The 19424-nt window shown below is 40.9% G+C and overlaps 1 protein-coding gene across 1 annotated transcript in view; it reads left to right on the forward strand.

Annotated features, from left to right (window-relative positions):
- TRAF3IP2 (TRAF3 interacting protein 2) overlaps nt 1-19424 on the forward strand; it is a 65537-nt gene that overhangs the window by 16086 nt on the left and 30027 nt on the right. Inside the window, exons 2-3 of the mRNA XM_036766547.1 lie at nt 8425-8535; nt 10656-11480. Of these exons, the coding sequence (XP_036622442.1) occupies nt 8520-8535; nt 10656-11480 (841 nt within the window). The 5' untranslated portion in view covers nt 8425-8519. The remainder of the gene's footprint in view (nt 1-8424; nt 8536-10655; nt 11481-19424) is intronic.

Here is a 19424-nt window from a genome sequence, read left to right on the forward strand (position 1 = left end):
CTGTTATTACCTAGTTACTACTCTCCCACACTGACCCCTTATGCTCTTCCCACTGCTGGTCTCCATACAGTGTCCAAGATCCTGACCCTTCCTGTTCTGCCTAGGCATCAGCCCCCTTAGGCAATTATAACCTAACTGTGACCAAGGCATCCAGGGTTACCGTATAGGTACCATTGGGAGAAATCCCCCTTTTCCTCCAGCACACTGATACTTGAACCCTCGGATCACCTCATGGTTACAGTAGCCATGGCCCTCTCAAAGTCTCTGGGCTCTAAGGCAGGGGCAAGGAAGGAAAAGGATCATCACTCCTTTTCTTTTCAGTGGGCCAGAGTTGTACAAGATGAGCAGAAACAGATGGGTTGTTATTTGCACAGAAGCTCTTGGTACCTTTCTCCCCTACATCCTCCCCTCTTTCCAATTTTCCTGGTTCCATTGAGGTACCACCATCCTTCCAGTCACTTAGGTTTATGACCTTGGTTCTAACTCTGACTTCCCCCTTCCATTCATCCCTATATACCCAATTAGTTGCCAAATCTGATTGCTTTTACCTCCACAACATCTCTCATATCTCTCCTGTTCTCTACTTTACCCAATCGCCCTGCTAATTCAGGCCTACATCACCTTTCATCTAGACCACTGCAATAACTTTCTAATTGCTACCCCTAAATCGAGCCTCTCCAATCCATTCTCTACACAGCTGCCAGTGATTTTCCAAAGTGCAGGTCTGCCCACCACTGGTCCCCTAATCAGTAAAACCCAGCAGCTTCCTGTGCCTCTAGAATCAAATATAAACTCCTCTATTTGGCATTTAAAGCTCTTCACAACCTGGGTCTAACCCTCCTCTCTAGCCTTATTAAACATTACTCCCCTCCCAGCACTTTTCTGTCCAGCCAAAATGGCCTTTTAGCTGTTCTATGTATCTGACACTCTAGCTCCTATCTTAAATGCTTTTTGCATTAGCTATCTTTCATGCCTGGAATGTCCTACCTCCTCTTTTCTGCCTTAAAAACTCTTATTTCCTTCAAGACTCCATTCACCTTTTACTTTAAATCTTTCCTGATCCTCTTATACAACAGTGCTTTCCCTCTCCAAATTATTTTTTATTAATTTAGTACATTTTGGTTTGTTTCACTCTTATTTTTGTATACCCAGCACTTAGTACACTACCTGGCACATACGAGGCACATAATGCTTACTGATTCATGATTAAATGGATGGTCAATTTCAAATTGATGAAATCACAAATCAATTTGAGTATTTGAGATTCACCTGCTTGGTTTTAACATCTACAAACAGGCTAATTCTCAAAGACATGAAACTAGTCGTAGAAAGAATAAGATGAATATCTAAAAATAGCTATGATAAGAAGAGATATGCAATACTCTGTAAAAAAAATTTTTTTGTAGAGTTCTAGACTTAAGAATTGGAAAAAATATAAATATTTCAGGATGAAATATTTATCTGGCAAGTGCTATTGAAACAAACAAAAAGTAACCTCCAAAAGGCTTTACCCCACAAAGCAGCATGCAGGCTCATTGATTATATCCTACTTTAAAAGCTGTCAAACTTTAAAATGCTATGCTTCTTTCTTCTACATAAAAACCCCCCAAAACAGAAAAAAGTGTTTCAAATTTTCTGCCTTGTGTTATTATGATGAGGAGACCTGAGTAGCATGCTACCTAGCAGATATTTTCACAAAGGTAAACACACTTAATCTGTCCCTTTGAGGTAAAGATGACATTTAATTGTTTCATTGGTATTTCTTGTTTTTACATTGGCTTCATTTCCCAATAGGTCTCTTCCCCTTCCCCATCCAGAAAGTCATCCCTTACAACAAAGAATTTTAAAAAAGAAGCAGTTCCAAGAAACCAGCCAATATATCAGTCAAGTCCAATAGTGTATATAGTGTTCTACAGCCATAGTCACATACTTCTGTAAAGAAGCAGAGGAGATACATTCTCCCATCTCTTCTTCAGAGCCAGCATTGGATATTTAGCTTTGATTTACTGCTGTTCTTTCTTCCATTTACATTGTTGTAGTTGTATATGTTCTATTCTTACTTCTATCTACTTCACTTGCATCAGTTTATATGTCTTCCCATCCCTCTTTATATCCTTCATGCTCATTTCATACATGATTCCAATGAACTTGGCCAGGTGGCACGGTGGAGTCAGGAGGACTCATCTTCCTGAGTTCAAATCTGGCCTCAGACACTTACTAGCTGTGTGACCCTGGGCAAGTCACTTAACCCTGTTTGCCTCAGTTTCCTCATCTGTAAAATGAGCTGGGGGAAGAAAACAGCAAACCATTCCAGTATCTTTGCCAAGAAAACCCCAGATGGGGACACAAAGAGTCGGACACGACTGAAACAACTGAATGACAACTGATGGACATTTGCTTTGTTTGAAGTTCTCTCTGCTACTATACGAATGACACTATATGGTATAGCTTGGTCCTTCCATCTCTGACCTCTTCAGGATTGTGTATCTATCACTTCTATCTCTGCAACAAAGGCAAGTGGACACCGTCGTCACTGTCAGCATAATTTCAAACTGCTTTCTAGAATGGTTGGCCCATTTCACAGTTCCAACAACAACGTATTAGTATACCTGCCTGTCTCCCTACAACCCCTCATACATTGATATCCCTACCTTTTGTCATCTTTGCCAACCTGCTGGGTATAAGTTGAAACCTCAGAATTGTTTTGATTTGAATTCCTCTTGTTATTAGTGATTTAGAGGAGCCTCTCATATGGTTGTTAATAGTTTGCGTTTCTTCTTTTGAGAGCTGTTTACTCATATCCTTTTTATCACTTATCCATTGGGATATGGCTTTGATGTTATATATTTGAGTTAGTTCCATATATATGTATATACATATATCTGTGTATGTATATATATGTATATATATATACACTTAAACATATATATGTGTGTATATATGTACATATATATATATATATGATATAAGACAAAGGTTGCTTTTAACAACGAATGAGAAAGAAACTGCCTTTTAGAAGAAACATGCTATGAATAGAGCATTTTGAAAACAGATGTTTGGAAATATTTCCATCATCATGTAATTTTTTTTGTTGCCAAAACTGAAGTGTGTCACCTATAAAATAGCTCATATCCTCATACTTTAAAACTTAGAAATACAATTTTCTAACCTTTAAAAAAATCTTTCAAATAAAGAATTTCAGTAGATTTTGAAGCCATTTGTTAAAGACTTACAAAGGCAACACTTTGGGATGAATTTTGTTAGAATAACTAATTGCAATAAGGGAATATGGAAGTTTACTAGCTATATTCTAATGAAATCTTTTGTATAACTGATGAATAGGATTTTAAAATGAGCTTCACGATATCATAAGAGTGGCCAACAATGGACTTCTTCCATTTGTATCTACATATCTTTAGCAGGTATCTTTTTTTCAGCTGTGACAGACATCAAAACCAATACTGAAATAAAATGAACTCAGAAACATGTATATGTCTATTATTTATACATACATAAATAAATAGACATATTGGGAGCAATATACTTGAAAAATCTTTATGTGGTGTGTGACTTTTTAAAAAAGTTTGGAGAACACTGCCCTACAGAATAATATGCAGGAACATGGTCCTCATTGCAAAGAATATAGTGTTTTAGGGAAGGACGCAATATGAATAAACAAAGGTGGAGATGTAACTAGGCATTCTGGTATCTGGAGCAAACTCAGATGTGGGAAGAGAACTTGGATCTCAGGATACAGGGCTCTCTGGGGACAGAGACACCCCCTCCCACCATATTTGCCCATGATAACCTGAGGCACTATTGCTTGGGAAGCTGCCAGAGGATGGAACAGGGAGAAGTTCTCTAGGCTATAGGATCCCACCCCAGTGGGTACATTACAGCACCTCTTCTAATATTGGGTAGGACCCTAGGCCTTGGCAATCTGACAGAAGGTGCAGAGGATAGTGTGCCCTGGTCAGGAACAGTTACATTGGGAGAGGAGGTAGCCTGTCCCACGGAAGTCTAGTTCATGTCCCACAGCACAGCCAAATACCTTATCTCCAGCCAAAACCCAGAAGGAAAACGTGATAGTGGGGAAATTCGGGTCCCAAGAGGAAGTCCCTCAGGGTAGTAATTCAGGACCAGGTGAGGGACAGAGTGGTTGCTTGGTGCAAGGTTGATATGGTGACAGTGGGATTACCCCAGAAGGAAGCCCCAGTCACTCTACCCTAATTGTGGCTCTGAACATAGGTTCTATTTACTATGTTAGCACTTAAGGTAGGACAGACAACTTGATAACTGACAAAAATTAAAACCTTTAAATTCCCAGCCTCATTTTTAAAATAAAGCATAGCACATTCTTATATTTACCTTATGCATAGATTCACCCCTCATTACACACTATTTCTCATTATTTATTCTCCTGTCAATTATCTTTCTTTTCATTCCTTCTTTTCAAATCTGATTTTAAATACTTCAGCCATCTATTTTTCAACCTCCCTTTTTGTTTTAGACACTTAATATTTTTCCTCAGGCAGCTAGGAGGTATAATGGTTAGAATACTAGACAAAGAATCAGGAAGACCTGAGTTCAAATTCTAGCACAGATACTAGCTAGTAAGCTGTGTGATCCTGAGCCAAGTCACTTGTCCTCTTTGCCTCAGTTTTTTCTCCTGTAAAATGGGGATAATGATAGCACTACCATACAGGGTTGTTGTGAGGACCAAATGAGATAATATATGGAAAGTGCTTTGCAAACTTCGAAGTACTATATAAATGGCTAGCCACTATTATCATTCTTCCCCATCTTCCTCTTTTAAGCTGCAATTTACTTTCCCTTTTCCCCTCCTCCACCGTTACTAGATTGTCTGAAATGTGTTTAATTAGGTAGATGGGCCGAAGCCACGATATTCAATTTGATTCAACAAAGATTTGTTACTCCCTCCTACACGCAAGGCACTGGAATGGGTGGGGAGATAAAAAGATGCACCAAGGCACAGTCCTTACTGACTGTGAGGAGCCCATCATATAACTTCATCTATTCCAAAGATAGGCAAATGACAGGTTGAGACCCACATGAGACTCTTAGTTAAAGCTAATAAAGGACTTTGCGAGTTGACTCATCTTAATGCACAAACACTTTACAGATGATAAACACAAACATGCCAGCTTTGGAGAGAAGTAGAGCTCAGGTCTACAGCTCTCATGTTCTTCCTTCTTCAGCCCACTATCACCTAAAGAACAGAAGCCCACCGTGGGCTGCCCCATTTTGTCATCTCCTCAGTTGTGTCCTACATTAGGCATTTCTGTCTATCATGGTTTCCTTGCTATTCTTTTCTTCTCCTTCAACCCTCATTCTTCCCTGTCTCATCCCTCATCCCCTAAGGGTCAGGCTCCACCTGCCTTCCAATTTGACAATTATACTATTTTTCAAACTCATCTTACTAATATGCTCTTCAGGGTCCTTTTTCCAGTTCCAAAACTACATAGATGCGTTAGAGAAAGAACCTCCTGATGACAAGAATTTATTAATTGGTCTTTCTATTTGTAGCAGAGTTTAGATGACTACAATCCCCTGATATAACCTATGTGGGTTGGAAGAGCTGTGTGGTAGACTATATTTGTCAACAATCCCACTAACCTCTCATCCTTCAATCTGCTACTTTACTCACACTTTACTAATTCTCATCCCAGGTTCTAAGACAATCAAGAAATATGTTCTGATATTGCCTCATAAATCTACAGAAATACTCCCTCTGTGTCATGAATTAATTTGCTCTGATTCCCCCTCCCCTACCAATTAAACCAGAGAAACCACTTTTCTAACAAGCACTCTGTCTGTCTCTGTTTCTTTTTCTTTCTCCTAGTCTCACAGGCTTAAATAAACACCAGCGTGTCTGGCCATATAATGTATTATAATACAAAGACATATTTTAAAATTTCAACAATGTATCACAGTATAAAAGATCACAACCTAGTCAGCTCTAACCATTAATAGCAACTGCTTACTTTTTAGTTCTGGAAACACTGTCCTGCCATTCAGCTCTCAAGATAAAAGTCAATTTCTCAAGAATTCTCTTTGGGATATCAGTTCCACAGCATGTGTTAAACTCAGTTCTCTCAGGAAAGAAAAGTCTCTTCAGTTTTTCTCCTTGATAATTAACTTGCTCAGTATCTCAGCAGAGTTTTTTAAAGTCATTTTCCTGTGTACCTCCATAGTCTCTTTTTAGCGCTGACAATTAACAATCTCCAGATTACAGGTAAACTCCCTCCCTGTCACCCAAGAGTCTATTCCCTCTTATTGGCTGTATGGGCTATATTAAAGCTGCTGTTATATCTTTATAGTTATTTTTAATTATAGGATTGTGGCCACTTGTAAAAGTTACATAAAAGAACATAAAAAGCTCACGTGATTTTTCAAAATTATAAAATATTAACATTTTTTTTCTATTTAAAAGGTTGTCAATTTCTAATTTAAATGTTCCAATATTTTATGTTCTTTTTAGGAAACAGGTTGGCATAGATCAGGTTGTAAAAAGTTGAAATACAAATTTTTTAATATGTAAACCAATTTGATATAAATGAAAAACTTTGCTAAAAGAAGCAAAATTGTTTTGGTTACCAGAAGAACTTCTTCCTCATTAGAATGAAATGTTATATGTATATGACTCCATGTTGTTAGGTTTTGGCTTTTTTTTTCCTTCTTCCTTTTTGGTTAGTCATGAAAGATAGACTGCAGGAGCTCAGAGCACAAAGAAGTCATATGGATGGTCAATTTTACTGTCATAGCACTAATGCACTGTTGGTAGAGTTGTGAATTTGATCCAACCATTCTGGAGAGCAATTTGGAACTATGCCCAAAGGGCTATAAACCTGTGCATACCCTTTGATCTAGCAATACCACTGCTAGAGCTATATCCCAAAGACATTCAAAAAAGGGAAAAGGACCTATCTGTACAAAAATATTTGTAGCAATTCTTTTTGCGGTGGCTAAGAATTGGAAGTCAAAGAGATATCCATCAATTGGGGAATGGCTAAACAAGCTGTGCTATATGATTAAAATGGAATATTATTGTGCTATAAGAAATGACAAGCAGGCTGATTTCAGAAAAGCCTGGAAAGACTTACATGAACTGATGCATAGTGAAGTGAGCAGAACCAGGAGAACATTGTATACAGTAACAACAATATTATTTGATGAAGAACTGTGAATGACTTAGCTGCTCTCAGCAATACACAGATCTGAGACAATCCCAAAGGACTAATGATGAAGCATACTATCTGCCTCCAGAGAAAGAACTGATATTGTTTGAGTACAAACTGAAGCATGTTATTTTTCACTTTCTTGCTTTCATTTTTTCTTTTACTTGAGTCTTCTTATACAAAATGACTAATATGGAAATGTTTTACATAATTGCACATGTATAACCTATATCTGATTGTTTACTATCTCAGAAAGGGAGGAGGGGAGGGAGGGATAGAATTTGGAACTCAAAACTTCAAATAAAAATGTTAAAAAATTGAAAAAATATTTTTACTGTCAAAGAAACTGTAGGGACTTTGGAATCCTGACAGTAAAGAAGCATGGACAAGAGATAAGCTAGCTAGAATAATCTGAGTACTCAGTTTAACAAAAAGCTTTTCGCTCCTTTCTGAAACGAGTGGCAGACCAAAACAACAAACATTCTCACTATGCCCAATATTCACTAAAGCCCTAAACCTCAAAAAATTCATGGCACAAGTATGAACTCAGTGTTTTTGTGCTCTAGTGACAGTCAGGTCCTAGGAAGTAAAACCAGGGTTAGGAATAAGCTGTGGTCAATAACATTTGGAGACTAGTGAAGGATGGTACTTAACCAAGGGATTACTATTTACCATACCTTGTTCCAAGTTGGGTTTTTTTTGGGGGGGGGGTGTTGCTCGTTTGTTTTCTTGTTTTGGTCTGGATCTGTGGTTTAATCAAAGTGAGGAACTCCTACCAATGCAGACAGGAAATTGTTTTTCAGCTTATAGTCTTAGAATGTTGCCTGATGGGTTATGTGACTTGTCTTCTGTCACCCATCCATCCAGCGTGTCAGAGACTGGACTTGCCTTCTTGATCAGCTCACTACCTATATGCTAACATCTAGCATTTAGAATTGTATTTGTTTGGAGAAAGTAATACTGAATAGATTGTGTGCTAAATTATGTGAGTTTCAGCTAAGCTTGCCCATACGGACATTGCCTAGTACACCTGGTGGCAGCTGCCTCAGTTGAAGTAATTAAGGAGTAATTAAGCAGCTTATATAGGCTATATCCTATAGAAAGTTATTACGATTGCAAATGTCACAATGACCTTCTCTCTCTCCCTCTCTCTCTCTCTCTCTCTCTCTCTCTCTCTTCTCTCTCTCTTCCTCTCTCCCTCTGTCCCTCTCTCCCTCTCCCCTAGGATTTTCTTTCTTTATGGATTCCAAGCACATGTGAAACACTCCAAACACCGATTGTGCTGTGAGATTTGATCTGCTCACTACTCAAATTGAAAAAATGACTTCAATTGCAGGTGAGTCTGACCTAATAAGCTCATTCACTTTCTATGTTGAAAATCAAAGTACATCTGCTCAGGATACACATGTATTAGTTAAGATTTGGTTACCCTGAGCACACTAGTTTCACACTCTTCTTAGAAACTACATCCTTAAAAATATTCTTTATTAAGTGTCTACTCTGATCCCTTGTTGGGGTATGGAAGTGATCCTGAGTTCTTAAGACTACGCCAACAATCACTAGCTTTGTGACCCTGGGCTTAACCTCCCGGAGACCTCTCAGTAAAACAGGGATATTAATAGCATGTATCGCACGGAGTTGTTGTGAGGATCAGATGAGATGATTTCTATAATGTGCTTTATAAATCTTAAAGTACTATTCAAATTGCTATATATAATTATTACTGCTGTTCATCTCATTCTTTTATATTAAATGTTCATCTGATTCTTTCATAGTAAATGTTCTGTGGACTAATGGCATAGGTGTTTAAAAGAACTGTTTTTCTTTTTTGAATAATTGAATAAAAGTGTTGGAATGTAAGCTCATTTCTGTAGGATCCCTGAAAATATCTTCAGGACAATTTTAGAAGCAGACAAGGTGACAGGGTGATATGTATCACACGAGTTTAATTTCTTGAATGAACGAGTGAACAAAGCATTTACTAAGTGCTTGCTTTGTGCAAGGCTCTGGAGGACAAAAACAAAAATAAGATAGTCCTTGTTCTTATGGGGCTCACATTTCATAGGAGGATATAACACATATCGAAGTTTTCATCTGCAAGTCAGATATATTTTCAAAGCTTTTCATTCCATGAAGCCAGGAGATCATGAATAGTTGGTATTTGTTGTTCAGTCTTCCTAACCACATTTTGGGTCTTCTTGGCACAGGTGTTGGAGTGGTTTGCCATTTCCTTCTCCAGCTCATTTTACTGATAAGGAAACTGAAGCAAACAGGGTTAAGTGACTTGCCCAGGGTCACACAGCTAGTAAGTGCATGAGGCCGGATTTGAACTCATGAAGCTGAGACTTCCTGACTCGGGGCCTGGCGCTCTATCTACCCAGCTGCCCAAGAGGTGGTGTGGTGGCATCTAATAATAATAATGTCATGTCGCCTCGTCAATTGTTGTTGCTGTTCAGTTGTATCTGACTCTTCCTAACCCCATTTGGGGTTTCCTTGGCAGAGGTATTAAGTGATTTGCTGTTTCCTCCTCCAGCTCATTTTACAGATGAGCAAAACTGAGGCAAACTCTGGACAAGTCACTTAACCTCTGTGTGCCTCAGTTTACTCATTTGTACAATGAAGCTAACAATGGCACCCACTTCCCAGGGTTTTTTGGTGAGGGACAAATGAGAATAACAATTGTAAAGCACTTAACACAGTACCTGTCATATAAGAAGTACAATAATAATGTTGGCTATTATTATTAATTAGGGGGCAGTAATGGTGGTACGATGGATAGATTGCTGGGCCTGGAGCCAGGAAGACTCATCTTTCTGAATTCAAATCCAACCTCAGACTCTTACTAGCTGTGCGACTCTGGGCAAGTCATTTAACTCTGTTTGCCTCAGTTTCCTCATCTGTAACATGAGCTGGAGAAGGAAATGGCAAACCACTCCACTATCTTTGCTAAGAAAATCCTGAATGGGGTCAGGAACAGTAGGACATGACTGCTTGAACAACAAACCACTCCAGTCTCTTTGCCAAGAAAATCCTCAATAGGGTCACAAAGAATTGAACATGACTGAACTGAATTAAGTATTCAGAAGCTTATCACTAGAGGATCAGTAATCAGGTAACAAATCTTTTTTTTTTTTTGCCAAAGTGATTCATGAAGCCAGTAGACAAAAGTACAACCTCCTCCTCGAGGCCTTCCCTAATTCATCAGTTGGCTATATTTTGTACAATCCTATGTAAGCTATTTGAGGAAGGACTATTTCATTCACGTCTTTGTCTCCCCAGTGGTATATAGTAGACCCTTAATAAATTCTTGTTAATTGACTGATACAAAGGTATAGAAAAGATATGATTTTTTGGAGTTTAAGCAGATCATTAAAGATGAATCTTGAAGCTGTGTGAAATGGTGACATCCAGGAAACACTCTATTCTGAAGACGTTTTCCTTTGCTTTTTGTTTCAGAAACTAGAATGAGCCGTAGCATTCCTGTTGAGGTGGATGAATCTGAGCCGTACCCAAGTCAGCTGATGAAACCATTCCCAGAATATTCAACGGAAGGGGAATTTGAACCACCTGGTCCAAATGATGCCAGCGTGGTACACAATGGTTCATACCCACCTGAAGCCGCAGGCACTCCTCCAGCAAACCCTTCCTCCTTCAGTAAAGCCCAAGAGTTCACAAACCATTACAGTCTTGTAGAACATCAGGAGACATGTCTGCGTAATAAGATACTGGAGGAGTGTGAATACAGCTTCTGGAGGAGACACCCAGATCCCGGGAAAGATTTCCCTTCTAGTTCCTTAGCTGCCAGTGAGTCAGTGGTGGGAGCACTTCCCCCTGAGCATCCGTTTTCACTTATGGAAAAACGCAATCAGCCGAGGGGATCTCAGCTTTCAGCAGTTTCTCCTGACACTGGCCACGACTCAGGCAAATCAGACCAAAGTTTACCTAATGCATCAGCAGACTCCCCCAGCAGGAGCCAAGGGAATGTGCATCGACACCAGCTCCCTGGGAACCGAGGGCCACTGGATTTGCCCACAGTAGACACTGGGTATGACTCCCAGCCTCAGGATGTTCTGGGTATCAGGCAGCTAGAAAGGCCCCTGCCCCTGACATCAGTGTGCTACCCCCAAGACTTCCCCAGGCCTCTCAGGTCCAGAGAGTTTGTCCAGGTTGGACCTCAGAGGTACGCAGGATGTGTACAGATGCTGCCTCCTGATTCTTCTCTACATGCTCAGTGGAACTGTCAGTACCATGGCCCAGGAGAGCCAGATCACCGTGTTCCGTGTAAGTCCTACTTTAATGATACCAAATGCCCCACACTGTGTTGTGCTGCTGAATGATGGCATCCCATTATCACTTCCCTTCATGCTGATTAACCTGGACAATGCAAAGTGCAGGGAAAGCATCTGACCTCCCTTATGTGTTATCCACAGGCTGGTGGGTCTGGCCGTTGTTGCTGCTGTTATTTTAAGCTTTTCCAAGGCCAGTTCCACTTGAAAGTTCCTTGGATCTGTCGCTCAATAAGTATTTATTACGCTCCTACTATGTTAGTCATTGTACTAGGTGCTGAGGATACAAATACAGATGCACATTACATTCTAATGAGGAAGACAATACCCATAAGGAAATGGTAGCTGGGGGAAGGATATTTTGGTCTCGGAAGTCACATAAATGGTGAGTGGCCATAGGGCAGTAGATTGCTTTTCAAGTAGAAATGGCATTCTGGTATTAAATATTGTGTAATATTTCAGAGCAAGTTCAGCATTTCAGAAAAAAATATTGTTCAATGTTGTTCAGAGCAAGAGCCCAGGCTGGAAGGATGGGAGGAGGGACATACATGGAAGCAGGGCAGATGACAAGATGCCCAAGATGGACAGACAGCCTAGTAGATGGCTGGATGGGGTGTCAAACATGGTCTAGGACCAATTAGATACAGTAGACTGAGGTGAGTTTTCCCTCATTCATCCACCAATCAATCCACCAGCATTATTGTGTGCCAGGCATTAAGCCAAGTACTAGGGATAAAAAGAAAGGCGAAATAGCCCCTGCCTCCAAGTGCTTACATTTAATGGGGGAGATAACATGTACATAAAGACACTTACCAGATACATACAGAGCAGACAGAAAGTAACCTTAGAGGGGATGGCTCTAGCAGCTAAGGGGACTAGGAAAGGCCTCATAAAGGAGATGGCTTGAGCTGAGTATTGAAGGAGGACTGGGATTCTAATAGGCAGGAAGGAGGGAGAACATTTCAACCAGGCCAGCGACCCACAGCTAAGTGTTTTTAAGTGCGTCTGGGAGGAGGCAGGATGCTCCCCTTCACTAGAGGTTCAACTCAACAAGCATTTACTGTCTGCTCTGTGCCGAGCACTGTGCTAGGCCCTGCAGATACAAAGATAAAACCAAAACAGTGCCTGCCCCCAAGGAGCTTATATTCCTCTGGAGATTCAATTTTACTGAAACTCTCCTAAAGCCAGAAGGTTACACTGCAAACCTCCAGAACTTTTCTCCAGTCTATTTATCAAAACTCTGGGCTCCTGTCTTTTTCTGCATTTCTATCTAACTGACTTCCACACTTCTGTACTGCTTCCCTAGCATAGAATGATGTTGGTGAGTTAGCAGAACAGGGCGTTCCTGGTTAAATAAGCCTGTCTTGGGGCACCTCTGATTTCTCTGAAGCATTCCTAAGACAAATGGAAAGTAATTTCATGTGAGAGCTAAGTTGTTTTTCCAACAAGCCCTGCCCTGCATGGCATTTCATATTTTATTAGGAGCCTGCCCTTTTTGCCTGGGTCATTGAGGAAGTTTGATCCAGACCTTGGGCTGTAATTTTCATCCCCATCTCAGAACTGTACATTCCTCTACCTTCCTGGTGAGATCCTTAACTAGCCTGCCTAGTCTCCTATCTCTCAAATTCTCATCACAGCCACTCATCATGGGAAGCTTCCAGGCAACTACTGCTATTTCTTTCTTTTCTGGAGTGCTTTATTGAATTCCTAGCACCGTCCCCTGTTGGTGGAAGGGCCCGATGTAGCTCTTGGCTTTTAAAAGGTTTTTGCTGAGACCACTGGGATTTGAAAGGCAATACAGGGTTTACATAATGCACATCAAGGAGCAAGAGGTGATGAAGTCCATCAGAAGGAACATAGGAGGTCTTCAAACTCCCAGCAGGCGACATTAAAGGAGAAGGTGCTGTGAGCTGGACTCATAAAGATAACAGTGACTGATACCGTGTTTCCTGTGACCAGAGTATTTTCTCTCCCATGTTTACTGTTTGCATTTCTGTCACCCTTTACAGCCCAGGTCAGACACTTTCTGAAGCAGCTTGGTTGGGCGAGTGGGAAGTCAGAGGACATGGGCTCCACGTCCATCTGTCATACTTACTACCAGTATGACCTTGAACATGTCACCTTGGCCTCACCAGGTGCAGTTCCCTCATCTGTAAAACAAGGGTTAGATAACATGGCTCCTTAGAACCCTTAGAACCCTCTCCCTGACACATAGCGGACACTTAACAAGATGCTTATTTATTCATTGTCTGACTGCCCCACCCCCAGGACATACACACATACCTTTTGTTGCCTTTTGCTTTGTTCCTTTGCCTTTACCCACTTAACTTGTAGAGGATGACAGTCCATGTGGGTTTCTTATTACCTTGCTACCCTGGAAGCTCCTGGAGGGCAGGAATCACGTCTTTTCTAAACTTTATATCTACCCTAAGGCCTAGTACATCTTCAGTAGTCAGGTTTAGTAAATGTTTAATGAGTTTAGCTGAACTGATGTGGTATCATTTGAGAAGGTCTGAGCCAACTCTCCCACAAATGAAGTATCTGGACCTATCACCTCTATGGCTAAAATTCTCCTTCAGTATTTTATTTCTAGTTAAGCATTGTCCTTGCAGTCATTCACCTTTGAAATGCAAAAGACCCACTCCTGAGAGCAGTATGACAGTAAGTCATTACCACCATAGCATGAGTGAGTTAGCCAGTTCACTTTCCTCCCTGTACCACAACTGAGATATCACAGATCACCTCTCACCTTCAAGGTAAAGATGGTAATGGGTAGCAGGGAGAGGGCCTAGGAAGGGTAGGTGGAACAAAAGACAGACTTTTCCCTTGGAACACGCCTGCCTAGAGCTAGTCCAGCTTTCAAAGGCTGTGTAACCTCAGGGAGGCCAATCTATGTCTTGCTCTCCATAACAGAGGAGGTTGGGCATGCTCCTGGGGCAGTTTCAGCACATTTCAGAGGGCTCTGGCCCCATGGGCTGTCCTCACACTCTCACCCTCACACTCGAATGCTAAACTCTCCAGGCAGGTGTGTAAATGATGAATTACTTATAGATTGCCAACAAAGCCACTTCAAGAAAAACTATTTGCCTGAAGGGTATTCATGCTGCTAGAAACCATGGATACTGACGCCTCTCTGCTCCGGAAAAGCAGTTCTTCTCCCACTCCCCAATGAAAATCTAGATGAGTAATGATCACCTTGCATATGTATGGAATATTTTATCATTTTGTAATGAATAGCACAAAACAGTTAAATTTTTTTTGGAACCTTTGTCAAAAATGGTTTCAGACAGGGTAAAACCAGAAAAGAAACAAAAGATGGCCCACCCAACCACTGCAAAACCAAACAAAGAAAGTGGTGATGGTCCAAAGCTCAACTTAAAGGACGACATTGATGTAGCACTGAGCCAAGACAGTGGATGGGCAGTCAAAGAGCTCCTCAGAAAACAAACAGAAAATGAGATCTACATAATAACAGCTGGCACTTAAATAGTATTTTAAGGTCTGTATAGTGCTTCACAAATATTATCTAATTTATTCCCACAACAACTCTGTGAGGCAGGTACTGTTATGATCCCCATTTTACAGACAAGGAAACCGAGGCAGAGAGCAATTAAGCAACTTGCCCAGGGTCACACAGCAAGGAAGTGTCTGAGGTTAAATTTGAACTCAGCTTTTCCTGAATTCAGGTCCAGCATTCAAGCAGGGCTCCAACTACCTGTGAAATCTTAATTTTATTATAGGGCTCTGGAATGAATAAAACAAAATGATTATCACATACAGAGGTATTGTGAGGTTCAAATAAGACAGTGGGTGCGAAGCACTTTACAGACTTTAAAGTTTTATATAACTACCTCTCATCCTCATCATCATTGGCCTCCAGTCACCAGGCCTCTGTTTTGTGATGACTTCATTCCCTGAGCTTTCTAATTCACTCTTGCTGAACTCAAGCTGTCAGTAGTGCTGGTATATACTTAACAAGATGTGTGCACTCACATTTTTAATTTTAATTTGCATTATTAACACTTTATTAAATTTAGACACTTGATAAAACAAGTCCAGCTGTGATTTGTGGGGATGGTCTATTTCTGAGGTGCAACATTTAGCATCGGGCCCTGGTTAGAGGTTAGAGCTGGGTCCAGGACAGCCTTGCTATGCCTACAAATCACCCACTCCTAAAGAAAGTCATTACATGATGGAACATAAACATTATGAGAGAAAGTAAACAGGATAGAAGAAACAAGATGGAAAAGAGTTATCGAGAGCTATGAACAGCTGCTCACAGCTGTGGGAGTTCCTGCAATAGTTTATATTGGCCATTTTTTCTATCCTATCTGAACTGTTTTATATCTTGGGAAGGAAGACTTGAAAATAATTTTCCATTTCCATTTTTGCACTACATTTAATAAGGAAGGCAAACATTAACTCACAACGTAAAACCCTAAGTTTAACTTTTGGTTTACAAATTTTAAACTACAATGTGGTATAGTGGAAAGGTCAGCACAGGAGGCCCGAGTTCACCTAGCTCCTCCACTTACTAGCAGTTGGACTATGTGCAAGTCACTTAATTTCTCTGAGCTTCAGTTTTTTCACCTATAAAATGGGAATGATAGGATTTGGACTATCTGCCTCTCAAGTCTATTTGTTTTGAGCAAAGTGTTCTGTAAGCCTTAGAATGCTATAAAAAATGTGAATTGATGAAAGCACAAGACTGTTGGTCTGCTGCCCAAACAAATCAGGGGACTGATGCACTTAGGATCATAGACTTAGAGTTGGAAGGGACATTAGAGGCCATTAAATCCTAGGCCTTCATTTTATTGACGACGAAGCTGACTCCCGGAGAGGCTGTGACTTCCGCCGGGCACACAGATAGTAAGTGTCTGGGGCAGGATTTGAAATCATGTCTTCCTGACTCAAGCCCAACGCTCTATCCACTATTACCTAGCAGTAACCCTGTTTAGTGGTGGCCTAGTAATTGTAGGCATCTTTGCCTTGTCTTCTCTGTAGCTTTAAGCAGTTAAAAAATGTAAGTACCTCTAACTATGTATGTCCCCTAAGTCTCTGACCTCTTCTCTACGCTTTCAACACTCTTTCTCTTAGTGACCTCATCAACTCCCATCGGTTTAATTACTGTCTCTATGCAGATGACTCCCAAATCTGTCTGTCTAGCCCTAGTCTCTCTCCTGACCTCCAATCACATGCACGTCACCAACTAGCTCCTGGACATTTACAACTGGATGGCCCACGGATACCTAAAATTCAACATGTTCAAAACAGAACTCTTTCTCTTAATCGTGTGTGTGTGTGTGTGTGATGGACCCCTTTGGTAGTCTGGTAGAGCCTACGGACCCCTTTTCAACAATAATGTCTTTCAATGCATAAGATGAAACACATAAGATTACAAAGGGAACCAATTATGTTGAAATAAAAATGTATTTTTTCCCATCCAAGTTGATAAGGCCCCAGGTTAAGAACCCTTCCCCCAAATCCACTCCTCTGCCTAACTTCCTTATTTCTTTCACAAGCACCACTATTCTTCTAGGCATCCACATTACAACCTCAGCCATCCTCAGCTCCTCATTCTTCCTTCTACCCTATATATCATTTGCCAGTTTTTGTTGATTTTACCTCCACATCTTTCACATCTATTCCCATTTCTCTAAAATGACCACCACCCTCGTCTGAGCCCCCATCACCTTTCACCTGGATTACTGCAGTAATCCAATTGGTTTCCTGCTTCAGTTGTCTCCCATCCCTAGTCCATCCTCCACACAGCTGCCAAAGGGATTTTCTTGAAGGGTGGATCAGATTGTAGCATTCTCCTACTCAATGAATGCCAGTGGCTGGCTCCATGTTGATTCTAGAGTAAAATCCAAATTCTTCTTTTTGGCATGGAAAAGCTTTCACAACCTGGACCAAATCTGGCTAGTTACAGCTCTGGCTGCCTCTGTCTCTCTCTGTCTCTCTCCCATCCCTCCCCCTCCCTATCTCCCTGTGTCTCTCCCCTCTTCTATCTCCTCTTCTCTCTGTCTCTACTCTTCTTTCTCCTTCTCTGTCTCTCCATCTGTCCTCTCTCTCTCTCTCTCTCTCTCTCTCTCTCTCTCTCTCTCTCTCTCTCTCTTCCTCCCTCCCTCCCTCTTTCCCTCTCTCCCTCCTCTCTCTCTCTCTTCCCCTCCCCTCCTCTTCCTCCCTCCCTCCTTTCCTTTTTAATTGCTGTATCTTCCCTTCCCTCTCCTCTTAAGGGCATCCTTGGTAAGGCTTATTCTGCTCTTTCTTTTCTTCACTCTCACTAAGCACCTATCCTGTGTCCTGTTCCTAAGGGTAGTTGTTCTTAACTTGCTTATAAAGGTTGGTAGGATGCGATAAGCTAATCCTCACTGAAATGTTAGTTCATAACATATTACAACTTAAGGTGTTTACATTTTCCCAGGATTCTCTTAAAGACCAGAAAGCCTTTAAGACCTGTGGGAATAAACCTCGAATACTGAAATTCCAGGCATGATGACAAATCAGTAGGGAAAACAGTAGAGAGCAGTGTAGGGAGGAGGCCCAGAAGTAGGCGTACTAGAGACCTTCAAATTATATCAGATAGAATTATAACATGTTAAAAGCGATGGGACCTTGTTGTTGTTTAGTCCTGTCCTACTCTCCATGACCCCAATTGGGGCTTTCTTGGCAAAGAGACTGAAGTTATTTTCCATTTCCTTCTCCAGCTCATTTTACAGAAGAAGATACTGAGACAAACAGGGTTAAGTGACTTGCCCAGGATCACACAGCCAATAAGTGTCTGAAGCCAGATTTGAACTCTATAAGACCAGTCTTCCTGACTCCAGGCCCAGCACTCTATCCAGTGTACCACCTAGATGCCCCATATGGGACCTTAGCAGTTATCTAGTCCAAATCTCCTCATTTGAAAGGTGAGGAAACTGAGGCCCAGAGAGGTTAATTGCCCAAGGTTACACAGCTGGTTATTAGCAGTCAGAAATAGAACCCAGTTTCCTAATTCCCAGGGAAGATATCATTTTAGTTGTGTCTAACACTTCTTGAACCTATTTTGGGGTTTTCTTGGCAAAGGTACTGGAGTGGTTTGTCATTTCCTTCTCCAGCTTATTTTTAAAGATGAGGAAACTGAGGCAAACAGGGTTAAGTGACTTCACTAGCATCACACAGCCAGTGTCTGAGGCCAGATTTGAACTCATGAAGGTGAGTCTCCCTGATTCCAAGCCCAGTGTTCTATCCACTGTGCCACCTAGTTACCCTCATCCAAAGATATAGTACCTAGAGCTCTGCTTTTGGTGACTCTTAATATTCTGTCACACACCAAGGACATAAATGTAAAAGTATGTGCACAAAAATAAGAATGTATATTGCACTTATTGAGGACATAGCATGTTATTGTAGGTTCAAGCCCCAGCTTGACCACCTCCTAGTTATATGATCTTGGCAATCCATTTCTTTTAGGCTCAGTTTTTTCATCTGTAAAACAAGGAAGTTGGATTAGATAATCTTTAAGATCCCTCTCAGCTATATGGAACAATTCTATATGTTTGAGATTTTATTTAGTTTCTCAATGGGTTGCACTAGATGGAGATGGCAACTGAGGAAGGCTCCTCACAAATTAATTATCACTTAAATTGACTGAGTGAGAACACGCCATTCTCTGTGTAAATTTAGGAATTGTTGGTGTCCTCCATCCTCACTCCCCATGAATGAATTATGATGTGAAAAGGAAGTCAGGGAGAACACCGGTCAAAAGGAAAAGTTTAACCTTCAGCTTTAGTGCTTCAGATTTCTGTTACTCGTATCCTTGCTACAACATTGGCAAATTCAGGAGTGACCTAACCAATAAACTAAAACGTTATCTTTGGGTTGGAGGTCTGAATATCCTCACTAGTCAGACTAGTATCCCTGACTATCAGAGGGAAGGCTCATTAGTCATTGG

The sequence above is a fragment of the Trichosurus vulpecula genome, chromosome 7 (genome assembly GCF_011100635.1).
Source record: "Trichosurus vulpecula isolate mTriVul1 chromosome 7, mTriVul1.pri, whole genome shotgun sequence".
NCBI lineage: Eukaryota > Metazoa > Chordata > Mammalia > Diprotodontia > Phalangeridae > Trichosurus > Trichosurus vulpecula.